The sequence below is a fragment of the Hippoglossus stenolepis genome, chromosome 12 (genome assembly GCF_022539355.2).
Source record: "Hippoglossus stenolepis isolate QCI-W04-F060 chromosome 12, HSTE1.2, whole genome shotgun sequence".
NCBI lineage: Eukaryota > Metazoa > Chordata > Actinopteri > Pleuronectiformes > Pleuronectidae > Hippoglossus > Hippoglossus stenolepis.
The window spans coordinates 16,991,130-17,015,142 of record NC_061494.1 but is presented as its reverse complement, the minus strand read 5'-3'; the positions used below and the strand labels follow the sequence as shown (position 1 = coordinate 17,015,142).

General features: G+C 44.3%; 1 protein-coding gene across 1 annotated transcript; it reads right to left on the bottom strand.

Moving 5' to 3' along the window:
• Positions 1-1,029: 1,029 nt before the first annotated feature.
• Positions 1,030-23,629, bottom strand: LOC118119052 (protein FAM53B). The gene is made up of 5 exons (XM_035172717.2): positions 23,433-23,629; positions 12,176-12,445; positions 10,030-10,084; positions 7,698-8,554; positions 1,030-2,246 (listed from the first exon to the last, which is right to left on the bottom strand). The coding sequence occupies exons 2-5, from the start codon at positions 12,254-12,256 to the stop codon at positions 1,893-1,895; spliced, it is 1,347 nt and encodes a 448-aa protein (XP_035028608.1). The 5' UTR covers positions 12,257-12,445; positions 23,433-23,629; the 3' UTR covers positions 1,030-1,892.
• Between the last annotated feature and the right edge of the window lie 384 nt (positions 23,630-24,013).

Genomic DNA, 24,013 nt, shown 5'->3' with positions numbered 1-24,013 from the left:
AGACTGCTGCTGATAGCAACGGGATTTTGTGTTTCCAGCCTTTTGTGTCGGTTTAAAGAGGTGAGATGTGAACAGATGTCCGAACCTTTCACCAGATTTCTGTTTTCCATCCTTGGGAATTTGAGCCCATCGTTTTTGTCCCCTCAACCCTATTCTTTAAAAATCTAGAGACTAACTCTGAGCCAGAAGGAAAAGTAATTGCTAGTCCAGCTTTCCAGGCCAGGTGGCAGGGTGTCTGCATTTCAGGACCTTTGAAGGTGGGTTGTACGTTTTTTTGGTTGTGCGTTTGTGTGAACAAACAACACTTCAGGGTTGAGATGTCGGAGTTCACCTACCCTCAAGGCTATGATCGAAGGAAAAGCTGCAGCAGGCTGGAACATCCTGTTTTGAACGTAAACACTATTATGCAGTCGGTGCTTTCCTCCCCCCCCCCCGGAGACCAATGATAATGACGACACAAGCGTTTGATGCAGTTTAAAGAGAGAGACCCCTGTAGACATAAAGTCTTACATTCTAAAAACAAAGGTGGCAGGTGCTTTTCCAAATTTCTGAAACAAACGCAGACATAAGAGAGACGCGATAGGAAATCCCAGGGAGGAACCAACTTGCCCGGCTGATGTGTCCGTCTGCCTCGCAGGTCTCCTCTGGTCACTGCTGGGTTAGAGGCCAGGGATATTCCACGACTAGATTTCCTGCTGTTGTGTTTGGAGCTGGTGAGCAACATCAGGGCATTACACAGATGTCTGGTCAACTTATCATATTCCTCAAGCTGTTGGTAGACACTGTGACACACTCATTTGCTCCAAAAACTCTCTGCAAGTTCAAAACAATGACGTCCAAGTGAGTGAGCTTGGTTCTGAAAGGTGAGGCAGGAAGTGAGTGTGGAGGAGAGAGCACGACTTCTAAAGACTCTGTGGAAACTTTCAAAGCTCATTCAGACTTTTGATCTGCAGAAAGTCAACTCCGTCAACTCTGAGCGCAAAGCACGTAACTTTCATTAATGATCACAAATCAAACCAGACGTCCGAGTGCAGGTTGTACATTTATTTCATGTCCATTCTGTCAGAAGAAAGTCCTTGTATTCTTGCTCCTTCACAAACAGCTCATAAAAAACACTTACTTAGAAAAATATACACTGATATTAGGACTGAAAACTTGAGATTCAGTGTTTAATTCAAATATACAATTTGCATATTAAGAAACTACAAAATCAGAAATGGTGGCTTCGATTGAGGCCAGTTTCTTGAAGACACAACCGGGAGAGCGAGCATCCGAAAGAAGGCACTGTTAATTTCTGTCTGTCAACTCCTCATAAAGCTTACCGAGGCTACATTCAGCGAAAGAAAAACAGATTTTCATGTGTGCACAAAAGACAAAGAGGAAGGTCAAGGGCAAGTCTGTGAGAAGACGCTTCTTAGACGCTGTTTTTCATACCTTGACACTCCCACTTTCTCCAAAAAAACAAACTCGAGCTAAATACAGAGGAGCCCAGCTACTGCTACAGTACTACAAAGCTACGGTTAGCTGACTGTGGAAAGGTCATCAGGTTGAAATGACAGGAGGGGCTAGGAAGTTTTCTTAAGACTAACCCTCACTTTCCCACTCCTGAGTTAAGCTGAATTCCCCTCAACAACAACAAAAATCTAACAGTCACTGTTTTTTTGATTCAAACAGTAAGAATGTTCAAGGCAAATGTGTCATCAAGAAGCCACGTACTTATTCCTTTGTCATCTTTATCACTTTTCTAGACTTTCTGTCATCTTTCCCTTTAAAAAAAAAACCCTCCTCCACTTCATTTCTCACAAACCCGTCTTAAGAGCCATCTTTTGGTACATCGTGTATTTCCTGCAACAGTCCATACACACAGTCTTTTAAAACCTCCTGTAAAGTGTTCAGTTTCTTTCAATCTGGTCAAGATCCAGCTCTCCCCCAAGCTGGAAAATGTCCCTCTGCGTCATGCGATCACCCTTCCAGAGGGTGCGTTTGTCGGCCACAACACCGTCAGGAGAGCCGGGCCGCGAGTCCACGCTGCAGGCCGAATCACTGTCCAGCTCCTCGTAGGATGAATCCTCCTCTTCGTCATCTCCAGCCACTTCCTGGGGGGACTCCAGCCCTGGTACGCACGCAGTGATGAAGTCTGAATCTGGCTGGCTGGAGGTCTCAGTGGTGGGAAGTGGGAGGCTGGACTGGCGGCCGTTGGCGGCTGAGAACCCGGGGCAACTCAAGCTCTGAAAAGTCTGGAGATTCTGCACAGAGGAGACACAGAGAAAAAAAAAAGGGTCAAATGTTGGATTTAGCCCGTGTTCACTTTCTGGCTATAAAAGCAGGAGGGTTTGTCTGGGAGATGGGTGGTGTGTGGTGGGGGGTTCAAGCTCAGGTTTTCCCAGAATGTCAGTTTGAGATAGGGTTTCATTTCGGGCTGCCAAAAGCTGGCCTACTATATATGGCACGTGAACATGTAAACACACACAAGCCATCGAAGAACAAACACAGAAAATAAAACCTTCTGGGTTGTTTGGGAAAAACACACAAAACGCTGGGATGAGTTGCAAACCACAACGGTATCTTGTTTCCAACTGAGCCTGAGGCCTATTTATCACGGTGGAAGCCGCTGTGACACAAACACACCAGGCCTGAAAACACAGCCCTGTGTAGCCAAGCAGGACATTTCTTGTTAAAGTCATTGTTATTCACAGTTTGTCAAGATAAATTGTAATTCTGCACACGTGGTTGGGTTTTCACACTCACAGTTTGACCTTAAAAGAGCTTTAATTCACTAATAAGTTGTCTCCTGTTTCGCATTCATGCCCTGAATTCCTCTCCGCAACAAAGACGAGCAGCCATGCAGCGCAGCGAAGGGGTTAATGATCTCTGGAGTGCCCCAGCAGCAGATGTTGGAGGCATGGAGGTGAATAGAGATGAGGTTTCCACTATAGAGCCTGGGCTTACATGACGGACAACTCTAATGTTCCCTAGCATGTGTGAGGACATTGCTTTTCCTGTTACAATGAGGTGGGAGTCTCCCGGTTCTCGAGTCTCCGAATTTTCTTTTTTGTCTGAGTGAAGGGGTTCGCTCACTCGTCGCTGGATTTACTTTTCATGTTAGCTGCTCAAACACAGGTACTTCATCCGCACAACGCTCGAGGTGATCGTGTGAGGAGGGGGAGGCCTCAGCTGCAGTTACCCCACAGGAGTGGAAAAAGGGGGATTTCTGAGGCCTCTCTTTCTCTATTCTACCCCTGTATTACCCCACTACTAATTATCACAGTAGAGGAGACGAGAGGAAAAGAGGAGGGGAGGGGGCAGAGGCGGTTACTCCACAATATGCTTTCTATAAAATCTACTGGATGGGTGTGGTGGTAGGTTGGGGGGAGCAGGGTAAGATTTCTGCTGTGTACCCAGCTCTGCCTGTGTGCTTTTTCCTTTCTTTCACTTGAGCGTACCCCCAACCAGATGGCATACATCCACTTGTACCACACACACACAAACACGCACAGACTCCTTGTGCTGTCATGTCTCACATAACCAAGAGTTGGGTTTTCTTGATCTGATCATTTAAAACACTTTAAAATCAGGAGCTTTTAAGAAGCACTTCAGTGATGTAATACTGCACTTCCAAAAAAAGTTGAGGGACTCACAATAAACTTAGACTTTTAGTCAGATTTGTAATGGCTACCAGGCAAAGGGGGACAAATCCAGTGGGCTGGTGCACCATCAAAAGTTTTTACAGGCCCTGTCAGCTTCTTTCTCGGCCTTATCTCTTTACTGAGTGAAGTAGGGTTGATAAGTTGTTTCTTTAACACTATTTATCAGATATATTGAAATCCTCTTCATGTTGCAAAAGCCGAAGCTGAAGCAGAGACGACAGCCAGAAGTTAGCAAGCGAGTCAGGGAAAAGTCGTATTCTAGCAGGAAGTGGGCGTTCATGTGTTTTGGGGGCGTAGCAAGACCATGATTTCTATTGTTTAGGAATTATTCATCAAAATCATAGAAAAACACTTTTGCACATGACTGATATTGTGGCAGACATCATCCATTATTACCAACCACAAGCAACACAACCAGAACTCATCCTGTGATTATGTTATCTACAAGATGGGATCGAAAAGGCAGCTGCTCTGAGAGAGGCACAAGCCAAGAGGTTCTCCAAATGTCCTCCTGATAATTAGGGCGACCGATAAACAACATCCTGCTAACTGTTACGGCAAAAGTCCCACTGTGCACGGGACCAGAAACACATTCAGTATAAAGAGAGAAGTGTTAACAAAAAACACTATAAGAGTCATGCAGGTTTTTTTCTATAGATTTATGTAGATTCAAAATAGTCTAGTGCAAACTGCTCTGAGGAGCCTCAACAGCTAACAGCTGTAACAAAACAAAAGAGAGGCCGGAGGTGCAGGCAAAGACTTGACAACCAGACGACATAGTTGCACACCTGTTATCTGTGTGTAGACGCCTGTGGGTGGGTTTGTTTGTGTCATTTCTCTGGAATTCACTGTTCCATAGAAACAATGCATGGCCGATACGAGCAAAAATGCCTTGACGCAAGTTGAAAAAAAAGAGATAAATGCAGCATGATAACGTAGAACAGATCACAGGTAATAAGTGTGACCGACATTTGGGACAAGTCGAAGCATGTCTTTATGTACATGGCGAGCGCCACACCTCGAGACGCCCACCTAGGTGTTCCCACAAGCCCGCGGGGCTCGACGCTCAGCTATGATCACCATGTCTGCCATGCCAGGAATGGAGTGAGATGGAGGGAAAGGAGGGGATGAGCGGCACAGCGAGAAGTTGGGGCAGCGAGACGATATTAATAGAGACGAGTGAGGAGTTTGTTTGCCAGTGTTCCTGCACAAATAACAGCCCTTTTCTTTTGCCCTGCCATTTTCGTCCTGAATTCACAGGCGCACACACTCACGATTTTAAGCACTCACTCAACACGCGGCCTTTTACCACCTCTTCTGCTAACACAGCTAAGCCTGTAATTCTTTCTTCAAAATATAAATTGATCCAAGTGAACTTGTCACGAAGACAACTCACGCTTGAATGAAACTGACCAGGTGGGCCGCACACGGGCCGTTTCCTCTATAGCAAAATGCGAGCGGTGTCAACAATCAATCCGTGAGCGACCGAGAATCAAGAGATAACGTTCCCAGTGTGACAGCTCGTCACAGACTCCCTTCATTGTTTTGTAGAGGGAAAAGAAAAGGAAAGGGGGGGGGGAGCAGTGTAGTGTGCAGTGAATTGAAATACATGGCTGACAGGGAGCATATTCGAGGAATTTTGTGGGGTACTGCACGTAAATCCCTGCGGCAGTCGAGTTATAGCCTGATTAGCATGACATGCATGCACAGAATTCACACCCTCCTTCATTGGTGTGGTCAAAGGAATCCAGGGGCCAAATAACACCATGTTCCACTGACATACACACACACTGGGGTCTTGTTACGAGTGAACCCTCATAGTCCTTCACCACCGGAGCCTCCAGCACACGCAACACAACTGCATTTATTGTCCTGCAAATTAAGAAAATAAAAATTTGACGCAGGGTAATTATAAAGTTTGCCCTGATGCATATTCACCAACTACTCTCGTTTCTCTTTACCTGGACTTAAGACTGTGTTACTCATCCATGCACACATAAAATGGAGGAAGCATTAAAGGTGTGAGAGGGTGTAATAACTCCTAATTGACACCCCAAGGCAGGGCCGAGTTGGATGCCTTTCTAGAGAATTGTGATGAGACTCACCCACTTCTTGGGAGGGACCGACTGCTTAAAGAAGATCAAAGCTGCCCTAAGACAGCTTCAGCGTCAAATGCCAGAAACATGATCACACAATCCTTCCACAAAAAGAATCAACTTCCCTAAAGAGGAGGTATCATCGTATCGATTCTCATCCCTCAAGGTAACGCTCATCTTCAGTCCTCACTAGAACCGACACAAATTATAACCACCCCCTTGTTTCCACATCATCACTTCCTTTTCCAGATTGTTTGCCAGCTACGAGCTTTCCCTTTCCCTCGGCTCTCACTGAGACTAACCAACTCGTTAACCTAAGTCAACTATGTGACCCTGCAATGGGAGTTTGGGGTCATTTTATTTATTGTGACATAGTACGACTGTGCTTGAGTAGAATCCTGAGTGCACAAGATGCAGCATTTTACCTGCACTGGTTACAGACGCATAGACCAACATCAAGTTATCAAGAGTTATGAGGGAAGAGAAGGAGAAGCATGAGCGTTAATGTGTTAAAAATTAAAGCGTATTAGCTGCGTATGTCATGCAAGAGAGTGCATGCAATCATGTACAGGAAACAAAAACTGAGAAAAAAAACGACACGTGAAACGATGGATCTGCTGATCAGTCCCTGAGAACTGACACTAATTTCACAATCATCTGCTGACGTGTGCTCCTGCCTTAAAGCTCTGGTGTACCCAGAGGTAACATAAAACTTACTCCATGTGTGTGTATATGTGTGTGATCATCGTGCTTGATTTTCCCCTCTTAGCAGCTGGCATGACCAGAGGAAACATGCTCGCTAGGCTCCATTACCAAAGCCTTGTTGATCCAACCCTGGCTGGGTCCTGAGGGTGAAAGGCTCACAAATCTTTGTGAAAAGGAAGGGAGGGACGAGGGATGTGTCGATGGTTATTTCTAATATGAGTCAAACGAAAAGGACAATATTTCCTGAGCAGGGGGTTTGTTGAAGGAATGATTTAGCATATCATATGAATGATGTGAAGATATAAGTGCAGGGAAGCAGGGAGGCATCGGTATTAGTGGCTGCTCAACAGCATTCAAATAAATAATGAAACAGGATGTGATACAAGAATCAAATAAAGATTTTTCTGGGCTCCGTATAAACATCAGATCACTGCCAAACACAAAAAAACAGTACGTGTCATTAAAATACTTTTACGGTTCTATTCTTGGGTTGGGTTTGTCCGGTGTTCATTTATACTCTCTGGCTGTTCCTCTGCTTCCTCTGACCTCAAGTAAGAACAAACAAACTCTTGTTGTGGGGAAAGCAATCTGTGCATCCAAATATCCCCAGGATTAATCACCTTTGGTTGCTCTGACTGCAGAAGACAGGAGGCACGAGAGAGAGATGAAGTGGCACAGTGAGTGAAAGATGGAAATGCAGCATAGGAGTTGCAAATGAAAGGTGAGGGGGGTCGAACCTTTGGATAGACTGTTTACCTAGCGGAGTAAATGAGATGACCAAGTGGAGCCCGGCTTGCTTGAGTGTGGCGCTAGGCAGCGTGACCGAACATGAGGAATGCTTGTTTAGTAAGCGCCACTCCCTGAGCTGGAAGCAGGGAGGCCTGAGATCACTCAGCCCTGAAGCCTCGGACCAACAACCCAGAAACCTAAATCAGCTTGATTCAATCCAGCCCCTGATCAGACTCAGGGAGAGAAAGGCTCAGTTGCTTTTGAGGAGCTCTTGAACTTGGTCCTAGAACAAAAAGGTATTTGTCTGTGTGGTAAATGCATTTGGTCCAGGATTGAACCAAACGTAATAGAGCCCATTTGGCAGCAGGAAAGCTTAATTAGAAATAAGCTTATGCTGATTTATGTTTAATCAGTGAACACAAATGATCCTAAACTATGTAAAATGAATCAAATTATAATAAGACACATTCACATGAATTTGGGTATGTGAGCTTGTCAGTGTTCAACATTTCCAGCTAACCTGAGTCATCTTTGCCAGGTCCAGAGAGGGCCGCTGCTCCTGGGCATCTTCTGGTCTCCTGCGCTTCATACCGATCTTTTTGTCGTTGAGCACACACGGCTGGGACCGGCTCCGAGATAGAAACCCCGTGCCCCCAGCTCTCTGGCCGGCTCGCCTCCCCAGTTCTGGGGTGGAGTCTGTAGAGCTAGCCTCCGACGCCTCTTCCCTCTGAAGCTCTGGCAGGCTGATTTGTTCGTGGGACAGGGAGAGGGGCCTGAGGAAGTGGTGATGGCTGGAGTGGTGATGATGCGAGTAGGGGGAGGTGGGGGAAACTGGAGAGGCAGTGAACTGAGGGTGCAGAGGCAGTCGCTGGTTAAAGAATGGCAAGTCCAGGCCTCCATCTGAAGGCAAACTGAAGCTGGAGCTACGCTGAATGGTGGGGAAATGACCACCGGTGAAACCCCCTCCTCCTCGAACACTTCCCCCACTGTGGCACCTTCGTTTCTCCACCGCTGTCCACACTCGGGAGCCCTGGGGCCTCCAGGATGAGCGGAACCCACTGTACTCATCAGAGAACGACAGGGAGCGACACTGGCGTTTGCTCGGGGGTGCCACGGGAGCTTGGCTGGTGGCTGTAGTGGTGTAGTGTGCGATGGTGGACGTAGTGTGGCCGTGGGGGATGGCCAAAATGCCGTTGCCTATGCTGAGATCCCTTATCAGACTGGTGATTGCCGTGGCGCTGCCGGGCTCCTTGGCCCAGTGGCAGCTCCCCGGCTCAGGCATCACATCCCACAGGCTTTCCAGACTGGCACCAGCCTGGCAGGGAGCTCTCTGCTGGATGGCACAGCTTCGCCCCAGGTCCAGCCACCTATCTGCCTCTGAAACATTCAAAACATACATTCTCACTCTCATTGACCTCAATAGCAGTCCTTTCTCTCTTTCGAATCACTTGCATTACGGTAATTACAGCATAATGTGGTGTAGCTTAAAGGACGGCAGTGATATCTGGGAGGAATATAAAGTTCTTAACTGACACAAAAGGAACAAACAAACAGGAAACAAGCTTAAAGAGGGAACGGTTGCTGTAAGGACACGCTGTTTGGAAAAAGAGGGAGATTATTTTCTGCTAACTGCAGTGAGGAGGTATTTAACTACAGAGGAACTAAACATACACTTAAGGTCATTTAGGGTGGTTACACTCTGCTATGCACAAAAATCAACAAATGAGCTTTGGAGCATTTTAAAAAGATTATCATCAGTCATTTGTTGTAAGAGGAATGACAGGTTTAAGCTGCATGGTTCAAACCAGTTTACCTCATTTGTTACTGTGCAGGAAGTTGAAAAACTTAAACAAAATGGACTACAAGATGAAAAAAAGAATCAGAGCATACGGATGAGCTTTGGAAAGCACCGTGCTTAGTGCCAGCTGTCTCACCATCCAGACTAGAGAGTCTATCACGCACTCGCGGGACATAATACACCTACAGTAAAGTGCCATAGTGGCCTGAGCTACTCAGCCAAGTGGTGAAGTTGTGAATCTATTGACACTTTTTGGCAAACAGGGAACCTTGCCGGTCCAAATCCCATCCTTTCGGGATGCCTGTCTCTAAATCTGGCACGCTCTCGCTCAGACTGGTGGACGGAAATCATTGTTTTGGGCAGACAAACAATGCACGGGGGCTACAGTGACGACCGGACTGGAATGTTAGGAAAACAACTCGACAAAAGGGAGAAAGGGATGAACTTCAAAAGGCCACCCTTTGAAAGCAAGAGACAAAGTGCTGGTTGAACCAACAAGACATGCAAGACGATGTTAATGTCAACATCGAGAGTGGAAAAAGAAATCCACGCAAGTCCCGCTGACGTCACCGCGTCTCCCCCGAAAAGAAAGACAGACGACAGTGACTAGTATTTACAGTAGCGTGTCTTTTAACACAGGGGGTAATTACTGCAACGCTAACAGAGCCAAAGGGAAATTGTTGACATTGGCAACAGCATATTCAATTACTGTTCACTCCCATGAGAACGGTGTGCAATGTTGTGTGGAGGCAGGTGCACCCTGATCATGAGAGGGGGATGAGTGACAGACGGAGAAAAGGAGAAGTGACTGAAGCCAAGTGTGACAGAGGGGATAAACAATGAGTCTGTTAGAGTGAGGACCGCTGACCTTGGTGGTCCAATCTATCAGAAGGATGAGGCAGGGGCAATTTGTTATCCTGTTACATTTGTGCGAATCTAACAAAAACTCAGCCAGTTCACTGTCCAGACCTTAAGGGAGTGCAAGAGGGAGACAGGTGGAAACTTTATTTATAGGAAAACAGGAAGGGCAAACAGACTAATGGAGATAACTCACCCGTAGATCCACAGGAGAAGAGGGTGGTCCCTTTGCTCATGGTGCGGAGCTCGCTCTGTGGAGGACAGAGGGGTCGACAGTCAGGGAGATACGAAGTAAACCGACAATAAATGAGTAGATCAATACCAAATTCTGCAAGTTTATTATTACCCCGGTAGAGCTGAAAAATAATTAACCAGAGGTGGAGTTTAATTCTTGTAGTATAAAGGTGAGTCACTTTTTATCCTACAAGGAAAATCCTCTTCACTACATCTCAGTGGGAAACATACCACTTTGAATTATTGACATATATATTACAGCTAGTGTATAACTACTAAGATTAAGATTTGAATAAATCAATAATGATGGGTATATTTTACCTGACCCTACAAATTATTCAACACAACCCAATAGTCCGTCTCATTGGCTACAACTTTGAAATGCTAACTGAAGCTGCACTAATCTTTTCATTGGCCAATTGATCAAATTACTATGTACAACATGGGTGTAACGTAAAGCAATGAACCCACAGATAAGTAGTTTCTTTCAGTATGTTTAAGAGTGTGTGTGCTAGCTGTATGCTAGCTGGTAACTATAGTGGAGCATGAAGCAGCTAAAGAGCAATAGGTAGAGTGGTGGAGAAGAAAACTGAGCAAAAAGGAGAGTGGATGTTGGACTTTTGATTCAGATTTTGCTCCAATCTCGTTAAAGGTCAAAGGTGTTTCACTAAGTACGAATAACAGCGGACATTTAGGCTACAAATATGGAGTAAATGAAGCCGCTTTGAGTCAAATTTGAATGTCGGGGCTTACGGACACTTGGATGACAACACAGGAGCCGTACGGAAGCATTTTATGTTTGAAGAAGTGGTCACCATTTACTTGGATTTGGCTGCAATGTTGTTTACCCCTAAAACTCCAAAAGTGTTTTGTGGACTCGAACACTTCACCCACCCCTCCATCGACATGGTGGTGAGTAGAAAAGGAGTGAAGTTTCGTTTTTGGGTGAACTTTCCCTTTAAACACATTTCTTCACTATTGCCACATAGTTCTTTGAAGCTTGTGGCAGACTCACAAAACTCATTGGCTCAAAACGTAGAGAAAGATTTCACATGATTGCTGGATTAAATAATTATACACAGTAGAGAGCCTTATTAATAAATTTCACACCACACCACACCGGTTTTATGAAGAACAAAGGTGATTCAGAGTATGAAACCGTTTTGTCCTCACACGCCTTTCTCAAATCAGACACCTATCCTTTCTCTGTTTCATTCTTACAACAGGGTGGTGTCTGCACAAAGTACAAAAGGAAAATGCCACAACACATTGCTCTGACTCACCTCGAGGGTTATTACCACAACAGGAAAATGAGATTTTCTAAAACAGATTCAGACCTTTAAGCACGAGTGAAAAGATAAAATCAAACCAGATAATAATCTACGTAGCTCTTCTGTTGTGCTATCTGAGTAGAGTGGTGAATAATAACATGTAAATAATCCTCCTTATTTTACATCTAGATTCTTAAACTGGGACTTGTCAGATCATTTAAAGTTACGTGTTGTAACACTTAGGGCAAAGGGTGAAATTAAGTGTTAGAGGAGCCTTGACATTTTTGGAAATATAAGGTGTATCTGTTTCATGTTGGTCCGGTGCAGAGATACAAGTCTCTGAAGGGGGGGGTGAACAACATTCTTCTATAAGATATTCTCTCTGCAAATGTGTTCGGCTGGGAAATCAGGTTGAGTAATGGAAACTGTGGGGGCCATACCACCCTTTATGAATCACAGTGTTTTTATACCCAAACCATTCAGTGGCCCCTTTTACCCTTCATCTACATTTGATGCGTGTTTTTCCACTCCTCTAAACAATTTTATTTTTTGAATTTGTCAATCTTAACATCTTAATTGTTATTTCACTGCCACAATAACGACTTATCAGATTGTGGTCTGACACCGCTATTCGCATTGTGCAAGTGAATGTAAATGACGATCAGTGGCATCTGTAGCATGTGGTTATGCACTGATGTAATATAATCACCGGCCTATTCATTTCACCGACTGCTGCCTATCATATGAGACATTGTGCAGATCCTTGATCAGTGTAACAATAGTCAACAACAAACCGGATTGTTTTGTGTGAGACTCTAAAGGTTACGTTTCTCTCACCAGCCGTCTCTCGATGCTCTTGGACCTTACATCATTGACACCCTTCTTCTTTTCCAGTGTTTTGGACAAAATGATCACCATGGTAGCACGCAGCTCTGCTCCAATCCGTGTGGGTGAAGAAGAAGGCCGCGGGCAGCCATTTTAGACGAGGGTGGAGGGCAGATAGTGCATTTGGGCGAAACAGGCGACCGGTTGGTGACCTCCCATCTGCAGAGCAAACCTCAAGTGCTGAAGACGTAGTGGCAGACGTAGTGACACTTCAGCTGATCCCTGTGTTAAAAGGAGATTGGGTTTAAGAAAATTCATTTGAATACACACACTCAAAAACTTGTATGGTACATTTGCAGGACATTTTCCACCAGGATACAGATTTCATATACTTAAACATAATATTTCATTAATCTGCTGATGACAAAAAAGCGGTGCAAAGCTCATCCAAACCCTTTGACTTTCCATCATCCAGTTCTAGTCCAATGAGAAGAGATGCATGCAAACCATAGTTACTGTGCCACACTGTAACCAGACCAGATGAATGACGCATATAAATAATATAATCCACTTAATTAAAGGGCCCCCTCTACTGAAAAATGTGTTTTTATTCGACCTTTAGTTGAATGTTTTGAGTTTCACTGAGTTTGACATTCATTTGCTCTGTGGCCACTTTAAATCAGAGTGAAAGGCGTGCACATACAAGCAGGATATTTGTAACATTGCAACTAGTTTGGAAGCCAATCATGATTCCGTGTGTAACTTACTCAAGTATGATGTGGAAACAAGTAGAAATCCACTGAGTCTACGAGTAATACTGTTTAAATGAACCTGATTTGCATACTCATGAGTCCTTAATGTGGGAAAATAATTATTTATAACAAGGTAACTGAACTACTTCATGGAAAAAAACACATCTGACACACGTAATTATTCCAAGCAGAAATTTGTATGTCTTATAACATGTCTGGAGGGGATCTTAAAATAAACCCAGGAAGTCTGTGAATTTAGATACAGTTTTAATTTCATAGCTTCTAGTTAATGGGCTCAACTTTTTTTTTTTAGGGGGAGTTTCAATCTTGAATCGTTTTGCACCGCTTTGCTATGGTTTCCTGGTTGAACAAAAAGTTTGCTCAGAGGAGTCGGAGGTGTTGCCCAATCAGCAGATATGTGTATCTAAACTTTGCCATATTAAAAAGGGAGTTCACACAATGGTTTCTAAAGTTTGTTATAAATGCGGCAGGTGATGCTTAATGTTCCCATCAGTTTAATTAATATGTTACAAGACATATTCGTCATAAGTACTTTATAATGAAGTCATTTAATATAATAAGCACGTATAAACCCATGTCATCTATGTCAGAGATTTCTTCCACCAGAATGCCAAGAATGGCCTTCTTAGCTGCCGTAGTTGCTCAGGGTATCAAACGCAAACCGGTTACATTTAAGGTGACGTTTTGCAACATGTTGTCCAGACTGAACGCAGCCCAGCCTTTCAGAAATAAACAAGGCAAGTTATTATTATCCTACTATATTTGTTTTGTTGTACAAATTTGTGCAATGACAATAAAGCTTTATATGTTGTGGTGACACCCTGTATCAGAGTAGTAACATCATATACTATATCTATTTTAGCCCAAACTTTCTCATTATATCTACCCTCTGATACAATTCTTAACAAATATATATTTATTTTATTCTAAAAAGAATTGAAAAAATATACAAACTCCACATATTGAAAATATATAGGCCTGTATTTTCCTGAAACGTCTCTGGTCTGAATCTAGTCGGTGACTTCTGGCCTAAATCAACACTTTAGATACAGTTGAGAAGTGCTGATTGATGTTTTTCCATTCGACGTTTATCACCCTGCCACTTACAGTAACCCAACATCTCATATGCACGCCTATAAAGCTACTGTCTGTGTAAACAAAACACGCTGCCGTACGGGAAAATTGTTTCCGTATCCCCTGTAAATAATGGAACATTTTGCATGTGAACATGATCCGCAGCGTAAATGGGAACCTAGACGTGCTGTAACAGAAAGCCAAGTTTAGCTAATCCGGGAAAAGACACCACTCACATCACATGACTACAGATGTGGCGAGGAAACATGAATAGAAAAGGGAACATATTGTATACTGAATGGCGCTGCGGTTGCCTCATCCACTGCCTGCACCCGCAGATGGTAAAGCGCAGACAGTTGCTGCTGCAGTAAACACTAACTCCTGAGTGCTTGAAGGGAGTTATATGCAGGGCAGATGGTCCATATGCCTTCTTTCTTTTTTGGGACGAACTTGCCCCGTCATGCCTGCTCTGCTTAGCCGTCCTGATCCTCTACTTAATGCATGGGGAAGATCTCAGTAAATGATGGGCAGGTTCAGTTATGCTGTCTTTACCCTTATTGCGAGGGGTAAAGTAGGAATAACTGCAGTGACCTTGGAACTGAGCCTCTCTCCTTCATTAGCCAACCACCAAACACACTGACACATTGAATTAGAGAGTATAAGCATGGTTCATGTCCCCCAGTCGCCTGGTGGCTAATGACAGCTTTCCACTGTGGGGCAACACATGAGGCTAATGGATCTTCCAGGCCTACTATGCTACTCTGCTCGTTTAACATGTGGTTTCCTGTTAAATAAGGGTTGTTGCACTTATATAACACACTTCAGAGAGAGGGATGCAAGTGTGCGCTGGGTTATCTTGGAAAGTAAAAGGGGGGGCAAATAAAAACAAAGATGGAAGGGGAGGGGAGTCGTTTCACAGATTTGATAAAGCAGTTTTATAACCAGTCTAGTCATGTCTTGTTACTTCACTATGTCATCTGTATGCCTTCTCCTCTTCTCTCCAGCCCCATGACTACATGAGGACTATAAATGTTTCATGTAGGCCTGACTCAAACCAACTGCTAGCATATGACTCCCATTATCTCCATTTATCCCAGAGAGTCATTGGAGCACAACTGGGCCTCCGCAGGCGAGAGGGACTGGTGTTGGTGGTGGGAGTCAGAGGAGAAGGGAATGTTCTTCTTGATCAGTTTTGCAGATTACTTCCCTGATTAGGGTTGACACTGAGTAATGGGTGCGGCGATGTAACAGGGTTTGTGTGTGTGCGTGTCTGTGTGTGTGCGAGTTGAGGAGCATGACGGTTACTGCATGTGTAAAGGTTGTTACAGTTTTTGCCGTTTGACTGATTCAGTTAGGAAGTGTGACGTGTTCCGCCGTGGCTTAAGCTGCACCTCGACAGTGATAACAAGAGTGTGTATGTGGTGCGTCTATGTACATGCATGTCTGTGTATGCGAACCTGCACTTGTGTGTGCGTAGTGACTGGCAAGTGGGGTCATGGGAGAGGGCAGAGCGAGTGTGAATTCAGCCCTGGGTCCGTGCTTACTTAATGAACTGACTCCTCACGATGGGGAAACCAGAGCTTAATGGAGAGAGAACTGTGGCGCACTTGTGCAGGGCCTCGTCTGATCAGATAAGATTTGCACTGCTTAAAGTGAATCTTGCCTAACCTACATCTCGCTGTATGAAAAACCTTTATTGTCTGAGTGCGACTGAATGCTCTGCTTCTGCCTTCAGCTTAATTCAGTTACATGAACTTTGACATTTTCAAGAGAGCTGCTGTGGTTTTCGAGTTTGAAAATCAGCAGTGCACATCAATGAAAGCACAGCAAGTACAGAGCAGTAGTAAAATAGTCGTCATTCTTCTTGCAACTAGGAGAGCACTCAGTAGAGTGCATACCCCCGGCCAAGGCCCACCAAATTACACCGATATATACACTCCCTAAAATATGCCTGATTTCTTTCATCTACATTCATTGGTGAAATCATCCAAAAAATGCCCTATCTCTCAATATTAAAGAGGGGGATAAAGAATTTCTGCATCTGCCCCTTCTGATCTGGATCCACACCAAAATTTTCATGGGTTTGTTCCTGATCCATACCACATACTTCTGCCAACTGTCATGGAAACCTGTCCAGTTGTTTTTTGTAATGCTGCCAACTAACAGACAAACATCGATGAAAACAACCCCCTTGGCGGAAGTAACAATGCCCATCCCAAGCAAATGTCTAGTGAGCCTTCCCAAACAAGATGGAGCGATAGCTTTTGCAATGTTATGTCAAATCTGTTCTCTGTAATTGTGCGATAAGTCATAAAACTCTTGATTAGCACTAAAACGGAAGGAAAGCTTCGTCATCAAGAGGAAAGCGAGCTATTGTTTGGGCTAACACATCATTGTAGGTTTGTGTAACTAGACCTGACCCCCATAGTGGACTAAAAATCTAATGGTAATTTTGGTCAGATTTGTGTACGCTGGGGTGCAGACAGCAGCTCTTGGTTCACAATAGCCAATGACTCAGGAGGGCACTAGAAAGGGCAGCTAAGATAATATGGCTCTTTGCCCAGACTGTGATTTGTACAGGCAGATGAATAGAAGCCTATTTGGGGCCCCCTAAAGCTCTGTGACGGGGTGTTTGGTGTCCATCACCAATTGGCTCTGGTTGCTGCATACTTGTGCAGAGCGCGTCTGGTGTCAAGACTTTGATCGGTGGCTGCAGCTGAAAGAAAGCAACTCATTTCATACTAATGACATGATGGAGGAGCAAACAAACAAAATACTGCATAGGTGACACAGGTGGAAACTTCAGATACGTATGTGGAAATTGTTAAATGTCATTTTTTTTCTGGTCAGTCTGGCATTGCCCTAACAGTTTATGGTGCACGAAGCTGGACGTTGAGATCAGTAGTTTACACAGCCATGAGAAACAAAAGTTAAAACATCAAAAGGAAACGTTTTGCGCACGCAGGAGGTGGTGAATAGAAGTAAGAGCCACTCTTTTGTGAACGTCTGCGGTGTGGATTGTTAATTCAGGGTGAACAGACAGCCACCTCTCTTTCATATAATGCGACCGAGGTCGTAAAAATGGTCCTAGGGAGGTCAAGACATACCACTGAATCCACTGGCCATCACCTTAGTACCCACTGGCAGGGGAACACTGGCCAAAAACAACACACCATCCCACCACTAGATCTTCAGAAGTGCATGAACAATGAAGCGCTCATTCAGTCATTGTCTTTGTCAGTCGTCAGGTTCTGGCCTCCTCCTGCGGATTCCCCCAAACGTTTCTCTAACAACAGGGACCATCAACCTTTGCATAAACACAGGCCGCACTTAAAGCGAGCAACTTAAAAAGATCATTTACTTTATTTCAAACTGTCACCCTTAACAACACCTCTGCAATGAATATAGAGGCAGGAATCATAACTCAGAGAACTTCTGGAGCCTTTTCTCAAGAGGCAGCCTGACAGTCCAGTCTAGGCTGAAGTTCCTCTCATTGCTTAGCTGGTATGAAGACACTCGAGCATAACACCCATATGAGAGCGCACTTCCCTTTGCAGTGTATGGGTGCCGCTTCCCTTGTGGTCACATGCTGCTGCTGAACTGGGTGTGGGACGTACAGATTTTATTACCAAATACATGTAGAAAGAAAAACCAGAGCATTGTGGCACAGAGTCAACTTCACATATACCTCCTCATTGACCCTCCCAGCTTAAATACAAAAGAGGGGAACACCCTATACACTAGTGGAACAAACATCACACCATCATTTTACATTGACATTTACAGTAAGAAAGCTGCATCGTAAAGTAAATGGGTCATTGGTTCACCCCCACTGTGTTTACTTATGTGATAGCTTTACGATATGGTTCAATTAACATATCTGCATTTATATATTTACTACCAGAGAGTAGTGAGTAATTTAAGGTAGAACATATAAGTTAACATCATTTAGGTACTTCACCATTAATGCATTAAAGCATCAGTGTTGCAGGATTTTTCAGATATCTCTGGAGTCCAGTCTCTCTCTGACATAAAACAGTTGCTAAGAAGTACACCGTTTCAAGAATCTAATAATAAAGGTAGCCATAGCAACCAAGCACAAAACATGGGATAACAGTGACAACTGTTGATAAAATTATATTTACAGGAAACTGGGCTGTTGAACGTGGCCAGATAACCCAGCTGCAGCGAGGTGACCACCCCTGCATCTCAGACTTGCAGTTGTTAGCAAGAGTCATGAGAAGCTTGACAGGCGTAGCATCAGGTGTTTCAGTTTGAGTAAAAGAACCTATGGGGCCTCTTGCCCCCAGGAGTGACCCTCGCATGCCAAGGCTCTCCATACACATCAGGTACCCCTCTAATTACACTAAACCCCCTCCCTCCATCAATCCTTGCCTTTCCGCTAGTGGTTTCTTCCATTATCCATGAGTGCCTGTTCTGTTCTGTGCACACTAACCAGAGGCCTAATCCATCAGGGATGCATTACATGGGAGCCCCCAGCGCTGCTAGCAATCCCTTGCGATTGCTCAGCTAAATGAGGGAGACCACGCCGCTCCTACGCTGTGTAAGCAGGTGATGCTATACAGTTATCACTACCAATCAACCAATGAAGTGACATTAACGCCATTACATAATACCAAGCTCAAGTTATGGAGTTGCATATGGGTGAGTTGAGGGAAAGTGCGTGTACGGGTGGAAGAATGAGCGGCATTCCTTTGGTCCATTCATTCATTCATTCATGCTCCGCTCATCATATGGACTCTCTGACTGCTGTGTGGTGTGTAGCAGGGTGCAGAGCAGCGCCACGCATCAAATCAAGATTTGCGAGTCCGCTGAAGGTGTGTCATTGACGAGCTAGCAATGAAAAAACGGTTAAAAATAGTGCAGAATGACAAGTTTTTTAGTTCTCCATTTGCAGAGCTGAACAGGAAGAGTGACTATGAGCCCCCCCCCACATGTCACATTTACAGCTGTTTTACTTGTGGGAATAATTTAACTTTATCAAATAATCTAATTGTGGGCCGAATGTGTGATTTTCTCATCATACAGTTTCTCATGAAAACCAAACTACTGTGGGATTCAACTGTTACACCACCGCTGTGTTATGATTTGTACCATATGCTGGGGAAAAGGAGAACAGACATAGGATCCATCTTTTACTTTTACCACAGTCTAAGTTGGACTGGAAGTTGAAATTTGCTCACTAACACACACAGACTAAAAATTGCCAAAAACATTTCTTTTGCAAAACTTGTATTAGATCTCTACCTGGGCCACTGAGCCAGGAAGCTAATTGGTTGCTAATAGTGTCGCCTGCTGGTGTTCAGTCTGGTCTGAGATTTGAAATAACCTGCAGGTGTATGTAAAACATGATTACAGTACCAATTAGCATATAGCATAGAACAGCCAGGAGTTGTAACATATTGCATAATATTAATTGGTCTACTTTGTGCAGGCAGGATGGTCAGGACACACTGGTTCATTTTCTAAGCCTGGGCTTGCACAAAGAACCAGTTTTGTAGGATCTAGTACATTAAGCGTCAGGTTTGTGTGAGGTACATATTTTGTGTTTAACTGTAAAAGTCCTATATCTTGGAGGGAAAGGTCCGTAAAAACTGTTCTAAAAATACATGAAATTAGGCCGCCTGTGCCAAATGCTTTCATTTCTCTTTTTTGTACGGGACGCAACAGGGGGTAGGGGGTGTAGCTGGTTCACCAGACGAGTGGACCCAACCACATTGTTCAGACAGGAGCTACGCAATGGCTGACAGCTTAAGTGGAAGCTATACAGCAACTGCTAAATAAAATAAATGGAAGAGTGCCAACCACTGTCATTCATAACTGAGGTGTTGAGATGACACAAGGCAGCAAAACACAAAACATTATCTGGACTATTAACACACACACACACACACACACACACACACACACACACACACACACACACACACACACACACACACACACACACACACACACACACACACACACACACACACACACACACACACCTTTTACAACAACATTTTCTGCCACCAGACAAACACACTCTGCATAACAAATCTATGCAAATGAAGCGTCTCATATTTCAGACCGAGATATAAAAGACCCCGAGGCTACAGAATCACTGATTTGAGAATCGAGAAGCTACGAAAACCAACAAACACGAAAAACTCCCGATGATTCCTAACTCTCACCCAACAGAAACACAGTGGGACGTGTTGATGGGAGCATTCCCATTGCATCCCAGAATGCCTTTCATCTCTAAGTAGAGCCTGGTGCCTGTGTTTTGGGGGGTTGGGGGAGTGCTTCTCTGGTGTATGTGAGAAAGCCTCTTTTCTTTTCAGCTTCAGGTCTTTGGCTCTGTGGGAGTCAAGACGCCAGACTTACAAATCTATCATGTTAATGGGGAAGGAATATACAAAATGAGGAATATGAGCACTGAAGCCAATATGCTGTGAAATAACCAAGGTAGTGGTTTTTAACTCCCTGAAGCAGAGTGGAGCGAGTGTGTTTGAGGCAGCAGCAGCAGTTGTGACTGCAGGTCACACAGCAGAAAGGGAAGCTTCTGAAGTGAATAGAGAGTAGCATGGCTAACAATCCCTTTTCTGATAGCTTTGCATAACGCCTCGGGCCAGAGGAGCAGAGAGAGAGAGAACGAGAGCCACGGTATTAGAGGAAGAGAAAGACAAACAACAGGAAAAAAAAATTAGACTGAAACACACAGTGGGGAAAAACACAGATGCTGACAGAGGGAGGAAAAGTGGCAGTGTGTGCGTCAGTGCACAGTCTGAGCGTGAGTTGTACACACAGACGGAGAATGGCCCAGCAGCTCAGCGCACAGGGGCACACAGCTGCCCACGGACAGAATAGAGCTCTAATAGGGCCTTTCGCCTGCAACACAAAGACGCTGCAAATGTACGCGTCTTAAGCACACACTGGAGCGCAGAGTGATCCCCCTTTAAAAACCCACCCGCCTTGATAGCGTCCGTAAATTATGTCTATGGTACGTCCCAAACAAGTGGGAGCAGGCTAACAATGCCAAGGCTGTTGTCAAGTACGACTGCAGTGCAAGTGCATCAAGTTGTGTTTCACTGAAAACTACCAAACAAAAGAAAAAAGGGATTTTTAGCAACTGTTGCTCGCTTCTTCCTGAGGAGTCAGATCATGGGCTGAGTGTCAAACCTCTTTTAAAGGCCAAACATTTCCATAACACAGTATTAAAACACTACCATTCAATGATTGATTTTTCCTTTATCAGTAAAGTAATCAGTCATTTACAGATTTAAATCACCTTTAATTAAAGCTCTTTATGATAGTATTAGACAATATGCATAATGAAAGCTCAGCTCAAGTAAAGTTTCAAAACCAAAAGTTTGTTTTGGTACAGCTAAAGAAACTTGGTACTGGTTTACAAAATCAACCCAAGCAGTCAACAGCACATTTTGCAGGCTCACATGATAGAATCTGATAGTTAAACATGCCTGTTCACACCGAGCTGTGACATTCCAGCCCTGGTTTATTTTGGAAATCAAAGCAAGGCATATAGTCATCATCATAATCTTCCCCAAAACTGGGGAGGCAGATTGAAAATGCTCACAGCAGGTTTCCTCTGAGCCTAACCAGTATTTGTGAGGCAGCCTCATCAACATCCCCTTTGTAATTAGACACTCGAGCTGACATGTAGTGAAATCTCTCTGCTTCCCCTCCCGACTGCAGCTACACTTTGCATTTGTGAGAGTGATTTCTCAGCAGGATTCTTCAGACGACTACTGACATTTCCTGTTTAGTTAACCAAACCAGCCTCCCCCTGCGAGTCAAGGGCGGCCACTGCTACGGTGGCAGCAGGAAACATTTGCAGGTATTTTCAATTAGGGTGCCCTGGTGCCAAACCAGTTCTCCGTGGCACTGTGTTTATGGTGTCCACAAAGATCAACCGACTACGGTGCAATGGTAGAAAGGGCAAAACATAAGCACCAACAGTTACCTTCTAACCATAACCCCCAAAAGACATGAAACTACAGTGATAAATAGGCCTCTGTGCTCCATTTTCAGCATAATTGGCTTTCATTTTGAACCAAGTGGGCCATAAAGTAGTTGAGGAATGAGAATGAACCCTGCCCCTTTGATTGGGACACATAGCCACTGATACACCCACAAATGACTAGATATAAATAAAAGGAGAATAGACGTTCTTCATTTGACAATAAAACACTTTCAGGCTTTGGGTGTGCAGACTCTTCTCTATATACCTGGATGTGATGAGTTCACATTACAGATGCTCTTATCAGCTCTTATCAATGGGGGCAAGCTCAGTTTCATTATTGCGTCGTAACATAAATTCAGTGCATGTTATCCTCTCTGGCGTTGTCATGACAGTGACCAATAACAGTGCAGGTTACTTTGAGTGGACTCTTAAGAGTGCGGACTTATTTGGCTGTATTGCTTGGGCAACAGAAACGAAATTGAGGAAGAACGAACGTGGCTCATGACTTTTTCCAGGTATAGAAAAAAATGCTCATAAACACACTTTTATTGCTGATCACCGTTTAAAAGAGGAAATAAAGTCACAAATGAGAGGTGGAGGTTAGTGAGAGAGCCACACAACCAGGCCTCAAAAGCACTGGATGTGACAATATCAGTCACAACAAGATCAATAATTATCGCAACAGATGTCAGACTGTTTCATTATTACAAGTTAAAAGACAGATTTTCGCTCCTGAGTGAAGGTTGTGGTTTTTCTATGCCAGGAGAGAATGACAAACATTTGCCACACTTACACAATCACGTGTTTTACCTCTTTGCACAATTCATAAGCATCACATCAACTTATATTAAACTTCACTCATTGATTATTATTAGTATTGCTTCATTTTCAAGAGTGACCCCCCCTCCCGGAGACTTGTGGTGTGGAGCTGTGTGTCCACTCTGCCTCCTCCACCTACAGGTAGTGTCTAGTGAGCTTTTATTAGCACGCCTGATAGATGGAGGGGAGTTTGCTGGCCCACACTGAGGCTTGTGTGCACCCCCCCTCTAAAAGCAGGTTATGGTGAACCAATAGTGTAACTGTGCAGCAACAGGTTGGTCTGACGGCTGAGCAGCACTTTAATCCTCTCATATTCAGACATGTTAACTCCAAACAAAACAGCTGATCAGGTCCAAGACAGGTTGCAAATCACAAAGCTGGAGTTTATATTTAACAGAATCCTCTGCGAAGAGTGCAACATGAAGCTGAGCCTAATCTGGTGTAAAGGCAGGTTGACATGTACAATGCAATCAATGGAGTGATGGAAGGACAGAGGGGGGGAAAGGCAGCACGAGCAGACAAAGTAAACTCCACATGAGTGCAGCAGGAGGAGGAGGAGGAGGAGGAAGGAGAATGATGTCTGAACACAGCTCTGAAGTAGGATCTGAGCTACTACCTGGCCAGCAGAGGCTCCCTCGAAGTTAAGTCATCTTCACCACGGACAAAGCAGGTGAGGCCATTTGTAAAAGGGATAAAAGGAATAAAAATAAAAGTCAAAGTAAAAGATGTCGGAGGCTTCTGTCAGAGTGTCCAGCTCCGGACTGTGAGCAGCTGAGAGCAGCTGAGAGCTCACTGACTTTCTGCTCCTGCATCGATTGTAACCATATCCGCGTCCGGGCGAACCACGTCAGCCGGGGCCAGGGGTTCCGCTCCGGGAGGAAACTGACCCAGAAGCAGGTTTACTCACCGACTACAACACAAAATTTAAATCGAGTTGAATTCCACTGTTTTAACTATCGATGTAAAACAACAAACAAAAGCTCAGTGTGTGATTTACACCCAGCGCGAAGTTTTGTGTTCCGACTTTCACACCCCTTCTGAGTTGGTACGTTCCGCCGTGGTCCTCCCTCCAGGCATTTACGATACTCGTGCTCCTTTTTTATTTTATTATAATTGTTATGCTTTTTATTGATGTTAATGGTGCAAATAGCTGCAGCTTCGTCTGAGGGAAAGACTGTGGTGAAGTTATTGTTATAA

What these genes read in the sequence shown, in the direction of transcription:
- LOC118119052 (XM_035172717.2), bottom strand. Translation starts at nt 12,256, where the DNA reads ATGGTGATCATTTTGTCCAAAACACTGGAAAAGAAGAAGGGTGTCAAT. An exon ending in AGAGCATCGAGAGACGGCTG is followed by an intron (nt 10,085 to 12,175) that starts GTGAGAGAAACG and finishes TGTCCTCCACAG; the next exon opens with AGCGAGCTCCGCACCATGAG. An exon ending in CTTCTCCTGTGGATCTACGG is followed by an intron (nt 8,555 to 10,029) that starts GTGAGTTATCTC and finishes TGAATGTTTCAG; the next exon opens with AGGCAGATAGGTGGCTGGAC.